Below are 22,900 nucleotides of genomic sequence, written 5' to 3'. Positions count from 1 at the left end.
TCCCGTCATGGACTCACCGGCCGCCCGACGCGCGTGCCAGCTGCCGCTACGCGCGCTGGCGCGCGTGGCGCGGCACCCTATTGAGATGATCGTGCTTGTGTTTGTCATCGCAACCTTTGCGTACTTCTTTCTCGTGCATGCGATCACACACTCGACCCTCTTCTCGAACCTGAGCGACGTGGCGTCCCTTTCGCTCACGTCCGCCCATGCACGCGCGTCGAGCCTGCCCATGTTCGCGCGCGGCCCGGAAGGGCGGTGGCATGCCCTGCAGGACCTGCCGCCCACGTACGCGCTCTCGCCCGACGCCAGCGTCGACATTGTCGACTGGTTCGTCGTGGCCGACGTTGCGAATGGCACCCGCGCCGAGCGCGAGCTGCGCCGTGAGCATCTCCTCCCCGAGCTCACGCGCTCCGTCTCGGAGCGTGCCGCCGACTGGTGTGCGTGGCCCGTCGCGCCCGTCACGGACGCACGCGACATCCACGGCCAGGGCCGCGTCTGCTACGACCGCGCCTCGTACGATCCGCTAGCGATGCAGCGCCTCCTCACCCACTCGCGAAGTGCAGGGATGCGCCACACCCTGCGCAGCCCCTCTTCCAGCCTTGATCCGGCCCTCCAGGCTCGATGGCGCGACGAGCTCGCCCTTCAAGTCCTTGCGCCGCCGCACCCGTGGGCGATTGCGCCGCAGTCCGAGCCACTGTCGCTGCGGTGGCTCTTCTCGTTCCTCGCAAGTGCTGTGCGCCGCGTTGCCATTGTCGTTCGCAGCGCAGACGCCATCGACTTTACTGTGCTCCTCGGCGCGTACCTCCTCATGCACGGCTCATTCGTGCATCTGTACCTGTCGATGCGCGCCTTCCCGCATGGCCTTTGGCTCGGCACAAGCGTGCTGCTCTCGTCGTCGTTTGCATTCCTCTTCGCGCTCGTCACCGCGAACGCCGTGGGCCTCGCTGTGGACCCCGTCGTGCTCTCCGAGGCTCTGCCCTTCCTCGTCATCACCGTCGGCTTCGAGAAGCCCTACCTGCTCACCCGTGCCTTTTTCCGGCGCGCCGAGCTCGCAGCACGCTCAGACGTCGTCGAGGGGCCACGCGGCTCGCCCGAGGCCGACTTTGTGCGCGCCCTCACGCAGCGCGTGCAGGCGGAGCAGGCGCTCGGTCTGCTTGGCGTGCCGACTACACCGACCTTCGAGGTCGCCGTCGACGCCGCGCGCGAGACGGGCCCCGGCCTCGTGCGTGCGTACCTGATCGAGCTCGCTATTCTCCTCGCCGGCGTTCTGAGCAACATTCACGGCCTGCGCGAGTTTTGCGGGCTCGCCATGCTGATCCTCCTGTATGATGGCGTGCTTCTCTACACCTTTTTCACGGCCATCCTCTGTGTGGCCCTCGAGGTGCGCCGCCTGAGTGCGCCGCCGCCGCGCGTGCACTCGCCCGACGCTAGCTTGGATGCCATGGCCACCGAGCCGCCCGCGGAGCCCCAGCACCGCGGCGCGCGCGCTCGGCCATCGGACACGCGCCCATCGCTGTACCAACGTATCATCGGCCCCGTGGACCATCCGCTCTCGCGCCTGAAACTCCTGCTCTTGCTGTCGCTCGTATTGCTGCACCTCGGCAACATGCTGACGACGCTCTCGCTCCCAACGACGCTCGCGCGGCACCACCAGGGGCGTGGCTCGACACTGTATGACCAGGCCATGTACACGTCTGACATGTTCACGCCCACTCTCGACCACCCTGTGGTCGCTGCGTTTCTGGATGCGTACACGGCGCAGCACCCCGACACCACTCAAGTGTTTGCCTTTGCGCGGCCGGGCATGCTCGTGGTTTGGGACCGCGCGCCGGTCCAGGACCTGCCGCTCGCTACGCTCGTACAGCGCGCGGCCACCGCGCGCCAGTCGCAGCCGTCTGCGTTTGAAAGCGTGATGCACCTGTGGACGTCGATCGCGAGCGATCCAGTGATTGGAAAGTGGCTCACAGTGGCCCTGGTCATCAGCCTCTTCCTCAACACGTTCCTGCTCAAGGGGATTGCTCTGCGCCACCCTGCCGTCATTGAAGGCAATGCCGTGCATGTGACGGCCCAGGCCGCGGCGCGCCTCGTTGGCGCACATCTCGGCGATGACTGGCGCAAGGGCTCCGAGGCGCGTGCGGCGCCTGAGCCTCCCACGCCCACTGTGCCACCTCCGCCCCCCCCGTCTGCATCGGCGCCGCCGCGCGCGTACAACGAGGTGCTCGCACACTTTCAAGCACACGGCGCCGCGTCGCTAAACGACGAGGAGGTCATTCTACTCGTGCAAAAAGGCCAGATTGCGCCGTACGCCTTGGAAAAGACGCTGCAGGACCTGGAGCGTGCGGTCGTTGTGCGCCGCGCCGTCATATCGCGCGCGTCGGAGCGGCCCGTGCTCGAGCACAGCTTGCTGCCGTACAAGCACTTTGACTACGCGTCGGTGCTCGGTGCATGCTGTGAGAATGTCGTCGGATACCTGCCTCTCCCGCTCGGCATCGCCGGACCGCTGCTTATCGACGGACACCTGACACCGATCCCTATGGCGACGACGGAAGGTACACTCGTGGCGTCTACGAGTCGCGGCTGCAAGGCCCTGAATGCAAGTGGGGGCGTCACGACCGTGCTCACGCAGGACGCCATGACGCGGGGCCCCGTCGTCGAGTTCCCGTCGCTGACAAGCGCAGCGCGTGCCAAGCGCTGGATTGACTCGAGCACGGGCGCCGCGACCATAAAAAAAGCGTTTGACAGCACCTCGCGTTTTGCGCGACTGGCGTCGCTGCACACGGTGCTGGCCGGTCGCACTCTGTTCATCCGCTTTGCCACATCGACGGGTGATGCCATGGGCATGAACATGATCTCGAAGGGCGTCGAGGCGGCACTCGGCTTGATGAAGGAGAAGCACTTTCCCGAGATGGAGCTGTTGTCGCTCTCTGGCAACTACTGCACCGACAAGAAGCCGGCCGCCATCAACTGGATCGAGGGCCGCGGCAAGAGCGTCGTCGCCGAGGCGGTCCTCCGCGGCAACACAGTGCGCACCGTCCTTAAGTGCACGGTCGACGACCTCGTGCGCCTCAATACGAAAAAGAACCTGGTCGGCAGTGCGATGGCCGGCTCGATCGGCGGGTTCAACGCGCACGCGGCCAATATTCTCACGGCCATGTACCTGGCGACAGGACAGGACCCCGCACAAAACGTCGAGAGCAGCAACTGTATGACGCTCATGGAGGCTGTGAACGACGGCCAGGATCTCCTCGTCTCGGTCAGCATGCCGTCCGTCGAGGTCGGCACAGTGGGCGGCGGTACAGGCCTGCCGCCCCAGCGCGCCATGCTCGAACTCCTGGGCGTCCGCGGGCCCCACCGGGAGACGCCCGGCGCCAACGCGCAGCGCCTTGCGCGCATTATCGCGGCGGCGGTTATGGCCGGCGAGCTCAGCCTCATGGGGGCGCTCTCGGCCGGGCACCTCATCAAGGCGCACATGCAGCACAACCGCAGCGCGCCGCCAACGCCCGGCACCGCATCTCCAGCGCCGCGTGATCCGCAGTTCTTGCCGACGATGACGCCACTCGTTGCCACGCCCATCGCTGACGCGTCGCCTCTCGCGCGCGCGCGATCGCCCGCGCCGCAGGATCCGCCGACGCCGGTTGCCTCCACTCGATAGATGCCACGTGGCTGAACACCTTGCCAGCGCCGCGCCGCGCCGCGCCGATCGACCGACTGCGATGCAGGCTGCTGCACCGTCGCCGGAGGTGCAGGCCGAGGGCCTCGTCGCGCGCTACCTGACGCCGACGACCGACGATGCACCTTGCACTTGGACAGAGGAGTATGCGAATGACGTCGCACAGCGTCGAAAGTTCGCCGTTGGCGGCCTCTTTGTCGATCGTTGGCTCCAGGACGCCGGTCTTCCGGCCACACTCTTTCCCCCACGCGCGCTCCCGGACGTGTTTGTGCTGGTCGTTGAAATCCTTTCATGCAAGGCACCTGTGGCCTTGCGCCATGCCCTGCTGCTCTACCTTGCCCTGGAGCAGGCCACCACACCCTCGTCCCTCCCTGACGCTGCACACACTCTAGCACAGTCGCTGGCCATGCCGCCCACCGATGTCCAGGACGTGCGTGCCTCCTGGGCTATTGACCATGGTCATCTCGAGGTACGCGCCGCCCGCTCACCACAGTATGCCTTGCACATCCGGCGGGACTCGACGTATACACCCATGGCCCTTGAGCGCCTCGCTGATGCGCCCAAGCTCTTGCTGACTTTTGTCCAACTGAACCATAATCTCCCTCCCCTCGATGGGCCCCTCAACGAAGCGGCTTTGCGGCCACATGCCATCTTTGTCGGCGCTCTTGCGCAGGTCGAAGGACTTGTACCAGCCTGGCATGCGTGCCGCGCCCTACTTGAGACGCAGCCCGCGCAGGATGTACCAACTGCGCGCGAACATCTGCTGGGCGCCCTTTTGCGCTTGTGTTTTGCACCGCCGCAGCCTGCACTGATCCGCTCACTGCTGCTTCTACCCCTTCACAGCGACGAAGAGGCGTTCTTTGAGGCGTGGGTGCAAACCCACCTCTCGCGCGCCAGCACCGCCGTCGCATTGGATACCCTGTTGATCAAGTGGGTAAACCAGGGGCGCTACGTCGATGCCATCCACTTAGAGCGCCGCACGAGCCAGCTGGAACGCACCGCTGAGCCAGCGTCCGAGACACAGCAGCGTGCGCGCCAGCGGCGCCGCACAATGATGGATGGTGTCTGGGCTCTCTTGCCAGCCATCCAGCGCGATGCTTTGCGCGAGGACGCCGCAGGCAGCGTACCCATGGACGAAGCAACATCAGAAGAGCCCGTGACTACCGCGCCTGTCCCCCCTCCTCGCCCTCACACGCCATTGAGTGTGTCACTGAGCGCGGACATGGCCCACCGTGCAGCCTCGCCAGACGCGCGTCTGCTACGTACGTCGATCCGCATGCCGACGGCGGCTTCCAGCCAGCGGGGCACGGCCTCACCAGTGGCACGCCCTATCTCACATGAGTCACCGTTCTGCAGCAGCAGCCCGTTCTCAGGGTGGAAGCGGCCTGGTCCTGGACCGGTGCTGAATCTGTCCTCAAGTCCCAGCTGGGGCGTACCTGTGCCCGCCACGGCGCAGGAAGCGTCCATCGAGGATGTCGCGCCCGCTCTTGCCGCGACGGACTCGGCAGCCCCTATCTCCAGTTCCCAGAACGAGTGGATGCCGACGGAGGAGGCTGGTCCAGCTTCGCAAGGTGAGAGCACTAGCATGATGGCTGAAGAAGAAACACCTGCATCTGCACCTGTGCGTCGCCGAGGCGGACAGCGAAGTGCAGCGAAACGCGCGGCGGCAGCGCTGCGCAAAGCACTACGCCCAGAAGAAGTGGCGCCAACGATCCCAGGTGGCTTCCCGATGGACACAGAGCCTTCGTTGCCCCCGCCGCGCCGCACTGCGCCGCGCCGTTCGGGCCGTCGTTCACGGGCAACTACACCAGCAGATGACGCGATGGGTATAACGTCGAGCTTGTCGATGGAGCCAATTTCTGACGCCAAAGGCCCCGAGGTGCGAATCGATGAGACCGCATACCCCCAGGCCTCTCTTGCGCGTCTCCAGGCACTGCACGATACGCGTCCCATTGCACGCCGCACGCGCGCCCAGACAATGGAGCTCGAGTCGCAGGGCTCAACGGGCAGTGCGGAGGCAGAGCCGGTCGAGGACGCGGAGGAAACATCAGGACGCACACGGCGCCGGACGCGCGAGCGTGGGTCGCCACCGCCGGCCACGCCACACCGTAATACGCGTTCGGCGCGGCGGGGGCGCCGTGGTTCGACGGTCACGCCCAGCACGCCACGTTCAACAGGGGGGCGACGCTAGCCGATACATGATGTTCCATTGGCACCTATAGGAGTGTCAGGCCTGGCCTTGGTGGATATGGCCTGGAACCATTTATGGGAACGGGTAGACCTTCTTGATTTCATTGGCGTACTTCTTCTCCACATCTTTGCGCTGCACCTTCTGCGCAGCGGTGAGAGGCAGCTCCTCCGGAATAGCAACCACGCACTGAAGTAGCTCCATGGTGGCGTAGCCAGAACCACGGCCAATACGGTTCAGATCCTTGCAGATAAGGTCATTGACGGCCTTCTCGTGGCAAATATCTTCGAGTTCGCGCCGGGCAAGCTCCGAATGGCCAGCACGCTCAAGCTCCATGCGCAGGTTCTCCTCCCGTGGGAACACAATGGCCATCGGCTGTCGCGCATCAGACGACGCATACAGGCAAATATTGGACACCAACGAGCTCGACTTGTAGTTGCTCTCCAGGCGCTCCAGCGCAATGTACTCACCGCCTGCCAGCTTAACAAGGTTTTTCTTGCGGTCAATCAGGCTGATCGTGCCATCAGCATTCCATTGGCCCACATCACCGGTGCGCAGCCAACCGTCGTCACTGATCGCCTCCTTCGTGAGCTCGGGGCGCTTGAAGTAGCCCTGCGACACCGACGGACCGCGGATGAGAATCTCACCCTGTGGCAGGCTGTTCGTCGAGTAGTAGCCAGCTTCGGGGACGTCACACAGGCGCACCTCAATGGACGGCATCGGACTTCCAACGCAGCTAAACTTGAAGAACTCTGGCTGCAGAATCGCACACATCGCCGATGACTCGGTCATACCATAACCCTGCAGCACCAGCACAAGCGCGTTGTTTAGGAACTTCTGCGTATCCTTGGAGATGGGTGCACCGCCCGAAAGAGCCAAACGCAGGCGACCGCCTGTCTGCTCGCGCAGCGCCTTAAAGACCACCTTGTCGGCGGCCTGCGAGAGCCCAGGCACACTCTTCTCCTTGGCCCACATCCCCCAGCTAAACAGACGCTGCTTCACCGAACCCGCCTTCTCCACCTTCGACAAAATGCCCTTGCGGATCGTCTCCCACACCGCCGGCACACCTACCATTAGAGTAGGGCGGAACGCCTGCATATCACCCACACAGTTGCGCGTGCTGGCAGAAGTAAGCGTCTTGACACGACCATAACCGACTTGGATGCCGTACATGAAGCACCAGCATTCCATCACAAACTCAAGAATATGCGCAAGCGGCAAATACGCCAGAATCGAGTCGCCCGGATGCACATATTTCTTAAGCAGCAGCGAAATGGCCGAGACGGTGGCCACCAGGTTCGCATGCGTGAGAATAACACCCTTCGGCTTGCCTGTCGAACCGGACGTGTACATAATACACGCAATGTCATCACGCTTCACCTGGTAATTATCCACCTTATGCGTCTTGCCCAGCTCGTAGATTTCATCGGCCGTCTTAACCACACTGTTAGGACGCGACGACAGCTTCCGCTTGATCTGCTCCACTACCTTTGGGTCCGCCTCGCCGTCATATACAACCGCACGTAAATGAGGCGTGTCCTGAATCACCTTCTCAAGCACGGGCAGATGCACGGCATTTGTGAACAAACCCTCAACCTCAGGCTCGTCCAACGACACTTGAAGACCCTCCGGACCGAGCGTGTCGTACGCCGTGCAGAAAGGCATGCCCAGGCGGAAACACGCCTGCGCAGCGACCTGCCAATCCATAGCTGTTGAGGCAAAAATGTTGAAGCGCGACTTATGACCTAGACCAATAGCATTCAGTCCATTTGCGAACAAGTCCACCATATCCACAAACTCGTTCAATGTATGATAGTGGTAGTCCGTCAGCTCGAAGTACGTCCATGTCTTGGTTTCTTCGACTTCTTCGCCATCGACCATCTTCTTCACCTTCTTTGTTTCATGGTGCTCTCTGATCAGATCGCGAGTAGCTATCATTTTCCGGGTTCCGAATTTTTTCCGCCCGTAGTCCAAGACCTGGCCCATCGTCTCAATGCCCTCGGCAGGACGCTCGACAAGGTGTTCTGGCGAAAGAACAGAGCGCCTAATCGGGCCAAGGTTCCCTTCCGCTTCACTCACAGCCACACTAGCCATAGATTGCTTCATCTTGGGCCGTTGATAGAAGGAGGTGGTAAGGGGCGCTTCCGCGTTGGGCGCTGCAGGTTGAGCACGCAGGCCGTTGAAAACGTGACTGCTTACGTGCCCCATCTTCGAACTCTGAGCCCAACAATGTATACCTTGCGGCCCGTGCTCATCACGTGGGGGCACAGGTATCTCCGTCGATGCACCGACCGCATGCGTGTCTATGCGAGACATACCATGACCAAGACAGCAATTCTATTTCTTGCGGAGGGTACAGAAGAAATGGAGTTCTCCATCACGTACGACATACTCGTACGCGGAGGAATTCAGGCTCGCTCTGTGTATGTGCCTGCCGAAGGAGCGCCTGCATCGCCACCCAACGGTATGGTTACCGCTTCGCGCGGCGTGAAACTCGGTGTCGACACGACGCTGGCCGACCTAGAAAAACAGGGACTCAATGAAGTCGATGCGCTTATCGTACCAGGTGGTGTAGGTGGTGCAAACACCATTTCGAAAAACCCTGGTGTGTTGCGCCTGCTTAAGGAAGCGTATGACCAAGGCAAAATTATTGGTATGATTTGCGCTGGCTCGCTCGCAGCGTTGGAGGCAAAGATTGGTCTCAACGATGCTATCACTAGCCATCCCTCTGTGAAAGACAAGCTGAGTGCCTGTACGTACTGCTTGACTCATTCCAGCTTTCCAGTACCAGGAATCGAACGTGGTCGTGGCGGGACCACTCGTGACTAGCCGTGGCCCAGGCACGACGTTTGCCTTTGCATTGACTCTCGTAGAGAAGCTGGTGGGTGCCCAGGTTCGCCAAGAAATCACGCCGCCCATGATGCTGTCCCAAGAGCATTTGTAGTTACAATCTATGCATCGGGCATTTCTACATCTTCGTCGTCGACGTCTTCTTCCTCTTCCTCTTCTCCCTGCGCCACTTGCAGTGCGGGCAAGTCCAACTCCCGGTCGGCTCCCACATAGCTGTCGCACATCAAGTACAACTTTAGGTCGTTGTGCTGACCCGCCGGCAGGTGGAACTCAAGTCGCACCTGCACTGTCTTGGCAATCGTCACGCGCTTGATGCTCAGCAAGTTGCGGGTGTTAGGGTCACCCACGACAAGCCACCAGGCGGTCATCTTGGTCGAGGGGAAGAACGGTGCAATTGCAGTAGGGTCCGGCATCTCGTCCTCGTCGTCCTCATCCACATCGCGCTCTAGTGTGGCATTAAGCACAATGGGCGTCGCACTATCCAGTGAATCCTGGTCGTCAATGGTAAAGTCAATCTCGACATAAGGGAATTCGTTGGTAAGACGCGCGACATCGGCTAACTGTCTTTTGTTCAGCTGCAGCAAGTCATCACGCTCCTTGTCGCTCATATCTGGTAGCGTATCAGCAAGCGCATACACATCCCCAATACCACGAGCCTGGCAGCGCTCGATGGTCTCCGAAGTGAAATGCGGCACTTGACGAAGGGGTGAGTCTCGGTCCCAAACAGCCTGAACACACATATGGCTCAGCTCCATCGCCACGATCGCATTTAACATAGTACCCGAACTCATCACATCCACACAAGCGTTTAACAATGTGAGAACACGGTTGAGAATATCATGCTGATCCTGCGCTAGATCGGCTGGTAGCGTCAGGCGCGAGAAGTGCGCCTGCAACAACACAAAAACCTTGTGATGAGGATTCTCAAAGTTGATCTTGTCCAGCTTCAAAGGCACCCGGTCGTAGATGCGGCGCAACAACACGTCCTCGTGGTGCCGGATAGGTACATCATCGAATTCAGATGCGGACGCCACAATCTCCAGCATCCCACGGAGCTTGGTGTTGGCCGTCAGTGACAAATGGAAGACATCAATCGTGGCGAAACTGACATTGTAGAAGCTTGCAATCATACCCAGGTTGAGCGGGCTCACGTCCATCTCATCCTCAATGGCCACACACTTGCTCTGCTCCAGCTCCGCCAGCGTAGTCTCCACCAGCTCGGACATAAAATCTCCGATGTGCTGCATATCACGACCTTGACAACCATAGGCCTGGGGATTGCGAGGAAGGCGTCGGTACATCAATGTCCATGTAAGGATATCAACAGCTCCTTGCTTGTCTTCCACCGTGCGAGCGACAATCTCCGCATTCAGGAAATCCTGGGTATAGGCACCAAGGCGACTCTCAAGCGGCAAACCTTCAGCCAAAAACTTCTTAAAGTAGTCTTTGCGGTTTGCCTGACACAGCAACATGCACCGACTGTTCCCATCCTCACCAGGCACGGTACACTTTCCAACCATCTCGATCATGTCCGTCAAGGGATAGTCGACATAGCGGTGTTCGCGACCTTCGTACGTTTGCAGCGAGAGGAGCAGCACCAGGTGCGCGCTCACCGGCAGGCTCCAAACGGTGTCCTTGGATGCCACCATCACCTGAATGGCGCCAGCAGCAAACAAGCGTTCGACTATACGCCGGTCGCCCTTGCTCAGCCCTTCATGGTAAAAGGCGATACCATATGCGACACACTCTGCCAGGTCCTTGTCTTGCAGTCGTTCAAGATGGGGCTGCAAATCCTCGGGCTCCATGTTCAAGAATCGGCACTCGCGACTTCCATCGCGATCGCTATCCGCCAGCGCATACGAAAGAATGTCATGGACTGTGAGTTTGGTCTGCTTCCGCGTGGGCACAAACACCAAGACCGGATCTGCTGGAGCGTATTCCAATATAGCTAGATAGGCCGGCTTGGCCATAGCAATCATCAACGAGGGGAAGTGGGGAATGTTGAACGGCTGAATATGCACCTCCATGGGGACAGGTCGTGCGCTGGGAGCAAAGTTAAGTGTGTGCTTGGCACCCAGCCATTCTCCCACGTCCGTTGCATTGGCCAGCGGCGCACTAAGACCCAAAAAGCGAGTCGTATAGTCTGACTGTGCCGCAATGAAGCGTGAGCGTGAACACACCACCTCGTATGTGGCACCCATCTTAGCATCGGTCAACAAATGCAAGTCGTCCAGGATATACAACCCCACCTGCTGCACATTTTTGCGCTGTCGCCAACGACGGCTGAGGACATCCCACTGCTCAGGTGTTGAAATTACCACATCTGCTTGTTCGATCAGGCGCAAGTTCATGCTGGTCTCGCTCGCAAGTGCAACAATCTCCTTGCCATTAAAACGCGCCTTCCACTCAGCGACACGCGGTCCGACCATGGATGCGTACGGTACAATGCAAACAGCGCGCTGTCCACCTTGGTTCCAGAAGCGATAGAGTGCGAGCTCAGCACACATGGTCTTCCCGGCACCGACTGGCGCTGCCAACAAAACACTGTCGTCAGTCTCAAAGAGCGCATGGAATGCCTGCGTTTGTACTCGATTTAAGTACTTGAACTCGTAGCGCTCCGCGGCCTTGGGTCCAAGAACATCCACTGGCTGCAGCTGAAGGTCCAGCAAAGGCGTTGGAGGTGCAAACTTATCCGGCAAAATCAGATGCTTGAATGAAATGGGCAAGCGAACCTCGCTGTGAAGCCACCTGTCGTTTAACAACGAGATGTAGTAGTTGGGAGGCAGCGGCTCCGTCAGCGGCACAGTAAAGGATACGGTATGCTCATCGCTAGCGTAACGTTTCAGCAACACGAACTGCTCATAAAACAGGATCGACTCGCCATCGACATCTTCGACCAGCAACCAGAAGCTCAGGGCTCCACCGTGAATGCGTTCATCCCACTCAAAGTCGGGCGTGATCGAAAGATGGACTTGCAACAAAGAGCGCGTCAACGGCTGAAAATAGGCCTGCAATTCCAGATGGGGAAATTGGAAGACTAGACGGTGGAGCAGCCGACCAGCGCGCGGAATACCAATGAGCTCACCCATCTCGTTCGGCTCAAGATCGCGCAGACGAGCCCAAGGGAACTCCTTACGTTCCAAGCGTCGAATCAGATCTGGTGCCACACCTGGGAACTGCCGCAGCGGTGTCATGGAGCCCCATTGACGGCGCTCGGTCATTTTTGCAAGTTCCAGGGCATGGCGAGTAGTACGAGCATACCCGCGAATAATGCAAATTTCCACCAGCGCACGCCAGATACGCGATGCGGACTGCGTCACATACACCATATCCGCTGCAAGTGCATATCCCTCGAGTGAGAGCTGGGAAATCCATGTCTGGAGCAGCACATTGATTTTTGCACTGGGCTCATCAACACTTTCCTTGATCGGGATAGGCACACGCTCCCTCAGCTTAGTAATCTCAAGTTTTTCGTCCTGCCGCACAATCTGGTGCTTGAACTCATCACTGAAAGAAAAAATGCGCAGGAGCTCAATAGGACCTGTGTGGCTGCGCAGATGCTTGTGGAACGTGCCCATACTGGTGTGCGTGAGATAGTAGTGTGCTGCAATTCGGGCCAGCTCATTCGACGTGAATAGTCCGGTTGTGCGGTCGTAGCGTACAAGACCAGCCTTCTCCAAAAGCACAGCAGCACTGTGCACAATGTCGGCCCGCTTTTGCTCCAGGAAAGGATCATCTTCCATATAGTCGGATGTGACACTGTATAACACCGGCGAGCGCAACATGCGAACATACAGATACGTGTAGCCAAGCCACGTCACAGCCTCGTCACGGTTGCGGATTGTGCCAAGTACGATTTCCGCATTGAGGTTATCTGCGAGACGAGACACAAACTGACTTTCGATTGGAAGCTGCTGGTTAAGCAGGGACAAATAGTACTGCAGCTCAGAATGCTGCGTGATGATAATACCCTCACCAATCGTGTCAAATTGAGGTCGTCCTGCACGACCCAGCATCTGGAGCATATCTTGAGGCGAGAGCTCGCACCACCGACTCTTCTCTGGATTGTAGATCTGGGTGCCTTTGATGATCACGGTATGGGCTGGCAGATTCACACCCCACGCAAGAGTGGCTGTACTGACCAATACTTGTAGGTGCCGGCTCGCAAACAAATCTTCGACTAATTCACGGTCAGAGCGTGTCATACCGGCGTGGTGAATACCAAAGCCGTATTGCAATAAATCGCGTAGGTTACTGTCCTTGGCGTCTTCAGCAGCCTCACGTAAAATACCACGACTCGCACTAGTCTGCGGCAAGAACGCACTGAGCGTCTCACGCTCCTCAGCAGTGTCACGCAGGAACTTAGCCGTCTTTCCTGTCTCCTTGCGCGAATGCGTAAAAATCATAATCTGGTTCTTTCCCGCATGCTCCATCACCTTGTCATAGGTCACTTCATTCATTAGTTGCAGTCGTTTGATAGCCTTTGTCTCTGTCAGACCGATAAATTCCTGCCGGAGAGGGCATGGGCGGTAGCTAGATTCAAAGTACAGCAGGCCTGTATTGGGATTCACGCGCAGGAACGCAGCCACGTCTTGATAGTTGGGTAGTGTGGCACTAAGACCCACAATACGCACTGGTTCATTCAGCTGCTCCATGCGTCGGATCGTGCGCGCTACGATAGCTTCCAGCACCGGGCCACGGTCGTCATGCAGCAAATGAATCTCATCAATAATCAACAGGCGAACCAAATTCGTATACGAGGTATCTGAGCTCTTCCGGCTGATTACATCCCACTTTTCAGGCGTTGTAACAATGACCTGAGTCTCGGCAATTTGTGCTTTAGTCAATTGGCTATCACCCGTGAGCTCATTGACAGTAATCCCATAGGGTTCCAGGCGCTTGCGGAAATTGTTGGCCTGTTCAGCGACCAGCGCTTTCATTGGTGCGACGTAGACCATTTTACATTGCGAAGCATCCATGATACCTGTTTCTTCATCGCGCCATTTGCCCAGCTCTCTCATTATCGTCAGCATTGCCACATTGGTCTTGCCAGCCCCAGTGGGGGCACAAAGAAGCATCGGCTCATCGCTGCCAAAAGCAACCGGGTAGCACTTGCTCTGCACAGGATTGAGCGTCGTCGCACCCGAAAAGGCCTCCTGAGCCCAGTCAGGCATACGAGAAATAGGCACCAGCTCTTCAGGCGATACTGTACGCTTCTCTGGGGCCGGGACATGTACCTCTTCGTATCCTTTCTTGGTCCTCTTGAAACTTCCAGCCGGGAGGCGCACCTTAGGATTAGTGTTTAGGTGGCCTCCCTCACTGAACGCCATGGCCTCTAGATCAACAACAGCACGGGGGGCAGCTGTCGAACCTGGCGCGAGTGTGGCGCGGGATGTGAGACGGAACTTTTCCTGTTTGGCAGCAGCGAGCTCATCTTCTTTCATGCCTCTTTGTACGTTTTCTCCTGCCAAGCGCTTCAGGATATAGCCCACATTCTTTTCACGCATAGCAACCTCAATGTCCATGCGCTCATCCTCCGATGCGCGCGCCAAGCGAGTACACCAATATACCACCTGGCGGTTTTTCGTCAGCGTTTGGACCATATCCATGTGCTCATAGTTAAACAGATCCATAAGGTTGTTCTCACACTCACGAACATCGTCGCTGGCACCAAGAATCTCAAGTGCAGCGTCTGCTTTCTCGCTGACTTCAATTTCATCTTGGTAATGCGAGCGAAGAAGACGTTGCAGCCAAAATGCATCAACCTCATGAACAGAAACACCTTGGTCTTTGCTGGTCTCTTTTCCACCCAGAACAAGCTCATCCTCTTGGCCCTCTTCGAAAGGAGCGTCCTCTTCCGACTCGTTTTCTTCATTGTCAGACACGTCGCGCACGACGTAAGTTTCTTCCTCAGGGTTGCTTTCCTGGTCCTCATTGTCAAAAAGCACGGCCACGCCTGTCTCGTCATCCATAGTGGCAGTGTCCGCAGTGCTTGTTCCTTTATCTTCTTCATAGTCTGTGAGACGCTTGCTGAGGTTAATATACTGGCCGAACTGTTCCTCTGACACTGGACCCAAAAAGCTTTCGACCTCGCGCTTCTTGTCTAGATCACGCATATTTTCATCTTTGAGAATCTCCAATGCTGTATCTGTTGCCGAACGAATGATTTCGCTTGTCTGATCACCCAACGCACTTTGCACCATGCTGAGAATAAGTTCATACACATGCCGCGTCTCGTCCGTGCGCGGGAGGTACCGCAGGCCATCAAGCTCGGCGCTGGCCTGCAGCACATTCGCATATTGTCCTGCTTCAGCATTGCTACGCTTCTTAATAGCGCCGAGTTCGTCATTCTCGGCAGCCTTACGCTTCTTTTTCTCGACATCCGTGACTTCGGCCCGGACGACGCGCGAGCCCATGGCCTTCGGGTCAATGCGACCTACAAGAGACTCTGCCTCACCAGTAGGTTCATTTCCCCCCTGTCTGCGACCTGCGCTTAGGACCAGCGACGACAGGGCCGAGTACTGGTACCCTGACAGATCCCGCTGGTTCTTCGGCGGCATGTCGACCGAGAGTCTAGAGTGAGGACGGCGACGGAGCGATTTGCCTGTCACTCACGTGACTGAGTGGCAAAATCCGAATTTTCTGTGCCGCGGCCGAAGAGCCTGTCGGCAAGACGAACCCTTCTCTCCTTACGCGGCGTGATACGCGATGAGACAGACCGCGCGTCGTTAAGTGTCTTGTATTGTGTATCGTGACCCTTGGAACGCGAATAGCAGGTATTTTAAAGTCGTTCTGAGTTCTGCTGCCACGAAGTCATCTAGTTGCGCCGCTCAGGCGCCCCATTGATGATCTCCCTTGATGACGCTATGGACCGCCAGGTACACATGCCTGGCGGTCCCTCTATACCTGGTGGCCACCCATACCATCAGGAAACGGGAAAACATAATATTCCATTGGCTGTGCCAGTGATGGGCTCGTTTGCTCGGGTGGATCATCACACACGACCCGTACCTACGCCACCTGCTGTTCAACCAGCACCTACCGACACACCCGCTGACGAGGCTGATGACGACCAGGAAAATGATCAGGGTACAGATGAGGAGGCAGGCGTTATTCGCTGCATCTGTGAATGCGACGATGATGATGGATTCACGATTCAATGTGACAAGTGTTTTGTTTGGCAACACTGTGCTTGTTTCGGCATGTCGCATTCAAGTGTTCCAGACGAGTATTTGTGTGAGCAATGTGATCCCCGCCCTGTCGATGTTGAGTATGCGCGCGCGCATCAACAACGACGCTTACAGGAGGAAGTGCGCAAGGCTCAGAAGGTTCGCGACGCTACCGCAGCTGTTGCGATGCTCGAGTCGGCCGCGAATGCTGCATGGAATGCTGCTATTCAAGGGCCATCGTCGCCAACGACACAGCGCCGGCGTAGCCAGGGTCAACGTTCGCCTCCTCGGCGCCCTGTGCCTGATACTGACCTGGCAGAACCTCCTGATATTTCCACACTGAATAGTGCGCGGGGTAAGTCTCGAAGCGTAAAGAAAACGCGGGGCGGATTGAATGGGCGCAGGCCCCATGCCTCTGTCTCTCGCTCTAAACACGGGGATGATGGCGAATATTCAGATATATGGGAAGCCTGGCACATGGAATTCACGGATATTGAGACTAACCATGTCCGGGATCAAAAGACTATGGAATACCTTGCGGAATACGTCTTAACATGGCAACACACTCCCCGCTTGGAAACTACAGTGGATGATCACGGCTTTCACCTTGTACCACTCCGGTACGCTCAGGATGTTCATGGCGATATTAGGGCACCTCCTAAGGGCGATGCGCATTTTGCTCGTTATGGACTCGCTCCTGTCGGACAGGAATGCGTTCCTGTCCATATTTCGTGTGAGAAATTAGAAGACATTGGCGCTCGTGTCCATGTGCGTTCCATCTCAGATCAAGTGGTGAACAATTTCTTCAACAATATTCACCACCTCCAGGCAATATCGTCGAATCCTCAAAAGATTTGGTCCGCTTCCAAAACGTTTTGCCATCCCTTTATGCACGGATTATTTGCTGAGGCAGCTATTCCGGCGGGTGCATTTATTGTCCAGTATCGTGGCGAGCTGTACTCTGCCGATGCATACCGAGCTGATCCAATTAATCAGTACGCGAAGATGGGCACATCGAAGCCGCATGTGCGATTACTGCCGGCGCCTCTGAACCTCGTTGTGGATGCGCGGATGTATGGCAATCTTGCTCGTTTTGCTCGTACAAGTTGTCATCCGAATGCGGTCTTACGTCCAATCCTCCAAAGGGATGGGGATTGTTTGCCAAAACTCCATTTTGGTTTATTCGCGCTTGCACCGATTCCGAAGTCACATGAGATTACTGTGGGGTGGGACTGGGATGACCATCACATTGTCCATGTTTTGCCTGCGTTAGTTCGGCGTCCATGGGCGATTGATGATACTCCACGCTTCGACACGCCTGCTGAAGCCAAGCTGCAAGATGAGCTAGACATGGAGGCCTTTTATCAGAGGGGCGACTTCCCGTATGCCTCTACAATATTGGCAACCAAATTTCAAGCTATCGTGTCTGTTTTGCTGAGCTATACCACTTGCGGCTGCTTAGGGCCATCACTGGGTGGAAGCAGTACGAATGCATTCCTTATGCGGCGTCAAAACTGCGCCGTGACACAGATGCTTCGCGTGGGACAGGGTATGCCATTGTTATACACCTCTCACATCTTGAAAAGCTTGTCCAAACCCAAACCTATTATGCTTGCGCCGCTGGTCGGCGTTTTCCGGCATTGGTCAGCAGAAATGCCTATGGATGCCGAGACACATCTCTGCTGTCGGTTGGCTCAAAATGCAGGCTACGTTCAGCGCGTTCAGCGGACGGGCAACGAACGACCTGTGTGGCCACCACCGCCGATGTCTATGGGCATGACTGTCTCCTCGAACCTGGACGAAGATACTAATGAATCAAGTGACACAGAGAGTGTGGGCCAGGAGTCGTTTATCACGGAGCCGATGTCCGATGATGAAATGCCGTTCGCCAGTGATGTGGATGATCCTGTGGTCACGAAGGCTCTACAGCATCTGGATGTTGTCAGCGAACCGGCCGTTTTGCCGTTTAAAAAGCGGAGCGACCGTACGCGCCTCAAGGCCCAACCGATACCGGTGTCGGATGTGTCTCGTGTCAAACGTCCTGCGCGTTCCGATGCAGAATTTGCCAAAACTGATGTACCAGCCAAGCGCCAGAAGGTGCGAGCGCTTTATGACGCGCCAGGTCAAAGCTCGCCTTTATTGCCCTCGTCGGAGGACGAGGATCAACATTCAGAACCAGACAGCATGTCTTCTTCGCAGCAAGTACCGCAAAAGTCGCCCGAGTCACATCAAAATCCCCGACCAAAACCGGTCGTGCCTCGCAAGCCGTCGACACCGCCGAATGCATTGCTCATGACAGCTCCTGTTCGCCGGGTATCGCCAACCACGTTACCACCGCACTTGACCACTACTGCAACACCGATTGCACCTGCTAGAGATGAGATCAAGATTCAAACGGCAGCGGAAACCTCTGACACAGAGACGACGTTACAGTCTTTATCGTTTGAGCCAGTGCCACTTGTATCAGCACCGACGCTGCCTCCTCGTGAGCCAACGCCACCGCCCCGTGAGCCTACACCACCACCACCGCCACCACCTAAACGTCTTTCTCTAGCCGAATACAAAAAACGATTGGCTTCGCGGCGGCAGTCGGAGGGGAAGAACACTTCGACGTCGTTGGAGTGTCACTCTACGGATGCCGCTCCTGCGTCCTCTTCGTTTGGTACCCAGGAAGAGTCAATCGCTCCGCGTGCGGTGTCTCCGGCTCTTTTGCCCGCGGTCTCGCAAGTACCTGCGCCTGAGCCCAGTGTGTCGGTGCCGTCGCTTCCCAGTGCTGCGGTGGTTGAGCGCGATGCCATTCGCAGTGTGTACATTCCGCAATCTCCGCCGCGCGCGGCACCTATGTTGCCTCCGTCAGGGCCACCGTCTGTGTTAGGAACTGGCTCCATCCCTGTGGCCAATACTGTGGCGCGCTCGAAGTCACAAGTCGTGCCTGTGGATGTACCCTCACCTGACCAGGTGTCGCCTGTGTCCGTGCTGCACCCCCAGAGTGTATCGGTTGCGGCGCCTTCGCCTCTGCCCAACGCACCTGCTCCGCCACTTACGCGCCCCACACCGGGGGTGGCATCTGCACCAATGTCGTTGGCTAACCCACCGTCGCCCAAAGCTGTACCAGCGCTGAGTGCGACACTGCCATGGGACTCGGCACCGGCTATACCTGTCAATAAAGCGTTGCCGCCCTCGCCACCTTCAAGGCCGCCAGGCCCGCCGCCCAAGTTGGGAGTGGGTGCGCTATCGGCTCGGCCGCCTCCTCCAGGTCCGCCGCCGGGTCCTCCGCCGCCCATGCCCGCTCGGCTGCGGGCGGCGCAGCAGCGTGCAGATGAGCGGCAAGGTATGACTGTGCGGCCGACAGCACCAACTGGCCCTACGCCAGGGGCGGTGCGACCTAGAGGTTGGGGAAGTGCTCCTGTGCGCAATAGCACCACTCAACGTGGTGCGGGTTTTGGGCGTGGCGGGTGGCGCCCTATCTAATCATAGACCCAATAGCTCCTGTTGTACTCTATCACGACCCGATTCGACTCTTTTTCTCGCGTCCTCGCGGCTTGGCATCGCCTGCCAAGATGCGCTCGGCGATAGCTGGATCCACGAAACGGTGCGAGGGGCTCGGTCCCTTCCGGAGAATGTCCGAGGGACAGGGTGTTGGGGACGAAAGAGGACGGATAGTCCATCCCTCTGAATGAGCCTTGCGCTGAATAACAAGTTCCGCCAGCTCAGCCACCACGTGTAAAGCATGATCTGCCTCGAAGCTTTGCTCCGGCGAAGTCACGTCTAGGTAGGAGCGAACGTCCGCGGCATAATGGGCAAGTACACTTACGTTGTCCTGCGTCGCGACACAGCGCAAGTAAAAGTCCATGTACCGGGCAAACGATGCGAGCTGCTCAGGTTGGTCCGACTGAAAATCGGGGTGGTGCGACAGTAGAAACAAGAAGCGTACCCACACGTCTTCCAGACGCTGCTGACGCAGCGCCTCGGGTAGCAGCCGGACGCGCCGCACATACGATGCGACGTGACTGAGCTGTTCCGGCTCGGGATCAAAGGCGACGAGGAAAATGAGCGCATGAAAGTCAACAGGCAGCTTATCGCACGCCAAGCGACTGAGAAGGTCGCCCAGCAGACGGCTACGCACTTGGAAGCACTCGTCTTGTAGAACATACACAAAGCGGCCCATGCGTGGGAGAATTCGTGTCGCTAAGGCATCTTGCGCGGCCAAGTCGAGCAGCGCTTCGGCGGCGCCTGACCGCAGGCGCGCGCGGACGGCTGCAGGCGTTTGTTGGTCCGATTGCGCCTCTCCAGCACCCAGGACAACCCACAACAGCTTCAAGATAGGCGCTGCTGCACCAGCGACGTCGTCTTGCGCTGCGCACACATACACGAGCATGCGTAGCGCCGCCACGCGCGCCATGAGGTCCGGTGGCGCACTCGGATCGTGCTCATCCAGCCACTCGATGTCGTCAAATTGGCCAACTGCACTCGGCCAGGGCGCCAGAAGGACATGGTGCAGCACATCCTCTACCATTCCATCCATCAGCGGAGCCATCTCGATGGGCGCATATTCCCATACATGTGCTAGGCCGGCCACGGCCGTCGCGCGCTCCGAAGCCGAACCGGAAGTGACGCGCCCGCGCATCTCCTTAGCCATGTCCGGTACGGCGTCCGGTGCGAGACAAGCAAGGGCCTGCGCCGCTTCTGCATGCGATGCCGCCTGCGAGTGAAGTACCTCTAGGAGCACAGGTGTTGCTTGCACAGCGGCTTTGTCGTGGCCAAGAAGTGCCGCGAAGAGTTTTAGTGCGAGAGCATCACCTTCCACGACCCGCTCAGTCAACGCAGAGGCATGCGGTACACAGAGGTACGGCGCTTGCCTTGCCACATACGCCACCAGTTCAGTAGCATGCGCGTCTAGCAGGGGAAGTACACACGACTGGTTGAGAAGGGGAAATGAGCCGTCCCACAGGCACGCATAGAGCGTGTCTGCGGCGTCCACCAACACCTCCTTCATGCGTGCCCGCGCTTCGTGTCGGCGCGCAACACTCTCCGCGAGCGGCGTGGCGGGGTCGAAACAAACCTGCATTGCGTCCAGCACTGTCTCGTCGGGTGATGCTGCGAACGACGCCAAAACACCGGGAGCCTCTGCATCGCCCAATATCGCTGCCACGGCTCGCACACACGGATCGAGGCGTTCTAGGCCTTCACCGCGGCAACACTCGAGCCATACATCCATGGCCGACGGGCGTGCCAGCCGCAGATTGGTCATATGCAGAAAGATTGTGCGCTCCTGCTCCTGCAGACCGTTCCAAACACGCAAGAGTCGCTGTGTGTACGATGGCATATCCGCAAACGGCATAATGTACGTCTCCCAAGTATAGGTCACGCTGCGAGCGACCTCACATGCACCTGCAAGGACGCAGGTCAGCACCGCGCCGGGGATCCAGCCAAACTTGGTGTTGGCCGCTGCATCGTCTGCATCTGTACAGCCCAAGTCGAATGCACGACCGAGCGCCACGAGGGCGCTCTGGCGCACAGTTGCGCGCCGGTCCTTGCCGCGCTGCGCCAATTCGTGCAGAACGCGGGTGGGCACCTTGTGTTTAAGAGACTCATAGTCCAACGATCCAATGGCGTCCGCGAGTGCCGTGCGAACGTGTTCGTCGGGGTCCACGGCGCGTGCGGCCAGGGAGGGCGACAAGGCTGGCGCGACAGACTCGTGTGCGCACAGCACCCGCACGGCGCTCTGGATCCAGTCGGTGCGGATGGCCACTCGCTTATCGACAGTGCGGCCGAGCCATGCCTTCCAGGCGCTAGGATACAGGTGGATGAACGAGTCGCTTTCAACGCCGCTTGCTAGGGCAAAGAGAGTACCGAGCACACGCGTTGCTAGGTGGCGCACATGGTCATCATCTACGCCCAGCTCCGCCTCGAGTTGCGGCACCACACTGGTGAGCAGTGACGGCACGGCTTCTGCTACACGCACAATTTGAGCATGCAGCTGCTCGAGTGCCTCCATCGCGTCGGTGTCATCGGCGTCGTCATACTGCGACTCATGCAGAGCCGTGGCAAAGTAGCGTGCGACATGCTTCTGCAGCCGATCCTGCACGGGTCGACATACGTTCGTGGCCATTGTGGCTGCGGTAGATGCGGGATCGTCGGTGGCCAAGGCGCTAATCAGGACATGGACGACGGATTGTGGTATAGTAGCGCTTTCTTCCAGCAGCTGCACAAACATGTCTGTCATGGCTAGTTCAACATTCTTCGCAAGGTCCGATCTGTGTGAGCGGCAGCGCACGTACTCGGTCAGCGCCCACAGTTTCTCAAAGTACTCAGTCATAATGTCGTTGCCAGTCGGCAGATCACATACAAGCACGACGCTCTTCACCGTACTCAGGCTGTCCAGAACGTAGACAGCATCCTTGTAGAGAGGGTGCTCGGGGTGCGCGAGTCCCGCGGACGGGGCCACCAACTGCGCGAGCAGGAAACGGAAGAGCGACTGGGTAAGTGAGCAAAACACACTTTGATTTCACTGGGAGAAAACGGAGCATTGGGTGCATACAGTCTCAGCATATCTGCGAGGATACATGCGACCATGGACTGGACGCCTCGGTCCTTGTGTCGCAAGAAGGCGGGCCTGATCAGCTCGCGACAGTACGCGTCCAGTTCTGTCGTATCGATCGTACCCTGGTCCAAGCCGGCAAGTTCCTTGTGTAGCGTGGTCAGGCGCGCGCGCGTTTCATCTGGTAGCATGCCTGCCACATACAGCGGCCCCTCAAACCGCAGGCGCTGTGGCATGGCTCATGCACGCCAAGGGAGTCGAGGCTCAACGCGCGACGCGTCGTTGTGTCACGTGGGTCTATGGGGCCGGCGTCTCGTCCGGCGCGTCGAGTTCCAGCTCCGCAGCACTATCGTCAGGGTCGCCCGGGCCATGCGAGACGCCCATGTTGAGTGCGAGTACTTTAGCCAGCACATTACGCGACAGCAGCTGTGCATAGTGTGCCTGCTCGAGCCGCGGCGCCGCAGCCTGCTCCGACTGCACAG

The 22,900-nt window shown here is 58.3% G+C and overlaps 7 protein-coding genes across 7 annotated transcripts; 4 read left to right on the top strand and 3 right to left on the bottom strand.

The window, feature by feature from the left end:
* Positions 1 to 85: 85 nt before the first annotated feature.
* On the top strand, positions 86 to 3,652 carry MSY001_1360 (uncharacterized protein; the record flags this gene model as incomplete). Its single annotated transcript, XM_018883160.1, has 2 exons — positions 86 to 285; positions 310 to 3,652. 2 exons carry the CDS (start codon positions 86 to 88, stop codon positions 3,650 to 3,652), a joined length of 3,543 nt encoding a protein of 1,180 aa, XP_018739947.1.
* Positions 3,653 to 3,713: 61 nt separating this feature from the next.
* Positions 3,714 to 5,861, top strand: MSY001_1359 (uncharacterized protein; the record flags this gene model as incomplete). Its single annotated transcript, XM_018883159.1, has 1 exon — positions 3,714 to 5,861. One exon carries the CDS (start codon positions 3,714 to 3,716, stop codon positions 5,859 to 5,861), a length of 2,148 nt encoding a protein of 715 aa, XP_018739946.1.
* A 72-nt stretch (positions 5,862 to 5,933) lies between these two features.
* On the bottom strand, positions 5,934 to 7,964 carry MSY001_1358 (uncharacterized protein; the record flags this gene model as incomplete). The annotated part of the gene is made up of 2 exons (XM_018883158.1): positions 5,934 to 6,610; positions 6,653 to 7,964. 2 exons carry the CDS (start codon positions 7,962 to 7,964, stop codon positions 5,934 to 5,936), a joined length of 1,989 nt encoding a protein of 662 aa, XP_018739945.1.
* A 213-nt stretch (positions 7,965 to 8,177) lies between these two features.
* On the top strand, positions 8,178 to 8,733 carry MSY001_1357 (uncharacterized protein; the record flags this gene model as incomplete). Its single annotated transcript, XM_018883157.1, has 2 exons — positions 8,178 to 8,610; positions 8,732 to 8,733. Coding segments are annotated over 2 exons (435 nt in total).
* A 76-nt stretch (positions 8,734 to 8,809) lies between these two features.
* Positions 8,810 to 15,268, bottom strand: MSY001_1356 (uncharacterized protein; the record flags this gene model as incomplete). Its single annotated transcript, XM_018883156.1, has 1 exon — positions 8,810 to 15,268. One exon carries the CDS (start codon positions 15,266 to 15,268, stop codon positions 8,810 to 8,812), a length of 6,459 nt encoding a protein of 2,152 aa, XP_018739943.1.
* A 285-nt stretch (positions 15,269 to 15,553) lies between these two features.
* Positions 15,554 to 19,348, top strand: MSY001_1355 (uncharacterized protein; the record flags this gene model as incomplete). The annotated part of the gene is made up of 9 exons (XM_018883155.1): positions 15,554 to 15,817; positions 16,013 to 16,139; positions 16,225 to 16,232; positions 16,464 to 16,497; positions 16,623 to 16,802; positions 16,874 to 16,936; positions 17,151 to 17,259; positions 17,340 to 17,360; positions 17,464 to 19,348. The coding sequence occupies 9 exons, from the start codon at positions 15,554 to 15,556 to the stop codon at positions 19,346 to 19,348; spliced, it is 2,691 nt and encodes an 896-aa protein (XP_018739942.1).
* Positions 19,349 to 19,379: 31 nt separating this feature from the next.
* MSY001_1354 (uncharacterized protein) lies at positions 19,380 to 22,654 on the bottom strand (the record flags this gene model as incomplete). Its single annotated transcript, XM_018883153.1, has 3 exons — positions 19,380 to 22,134; positions 22,159 to 22,355; positions 22,379 to 22,654. 3 exons carry the CDS (start codon positions 22,652 to 22,654, stop codon positions 19,380 to 19,382), a joined length of 3,228 nt encoding a protein of 1,075 aa, XP_018739941.1.
* Positions 22,655 to 22,900: the final 246 nt, after the last annotated feature.

The sequence above is a fragment of the Malassezia sympodialis genome, genomic scaffold (genome assembly GCF_000349305.1).
Source record: "Malassezia sympodialis ATCC 42132 genomic scaffold, msy_sf_5, whole genome shotgun sequence".
Lineage (NCBI taxonomy): Eukaryota > Fungi > Basidiomycota > Malasseziomycetes > Malasseziales > Malasseziaceae > Malassezia > Malassezia sympodialis.
This window is presented reverse-complemented; position numbering and strand designations above follow the sequence as displayed.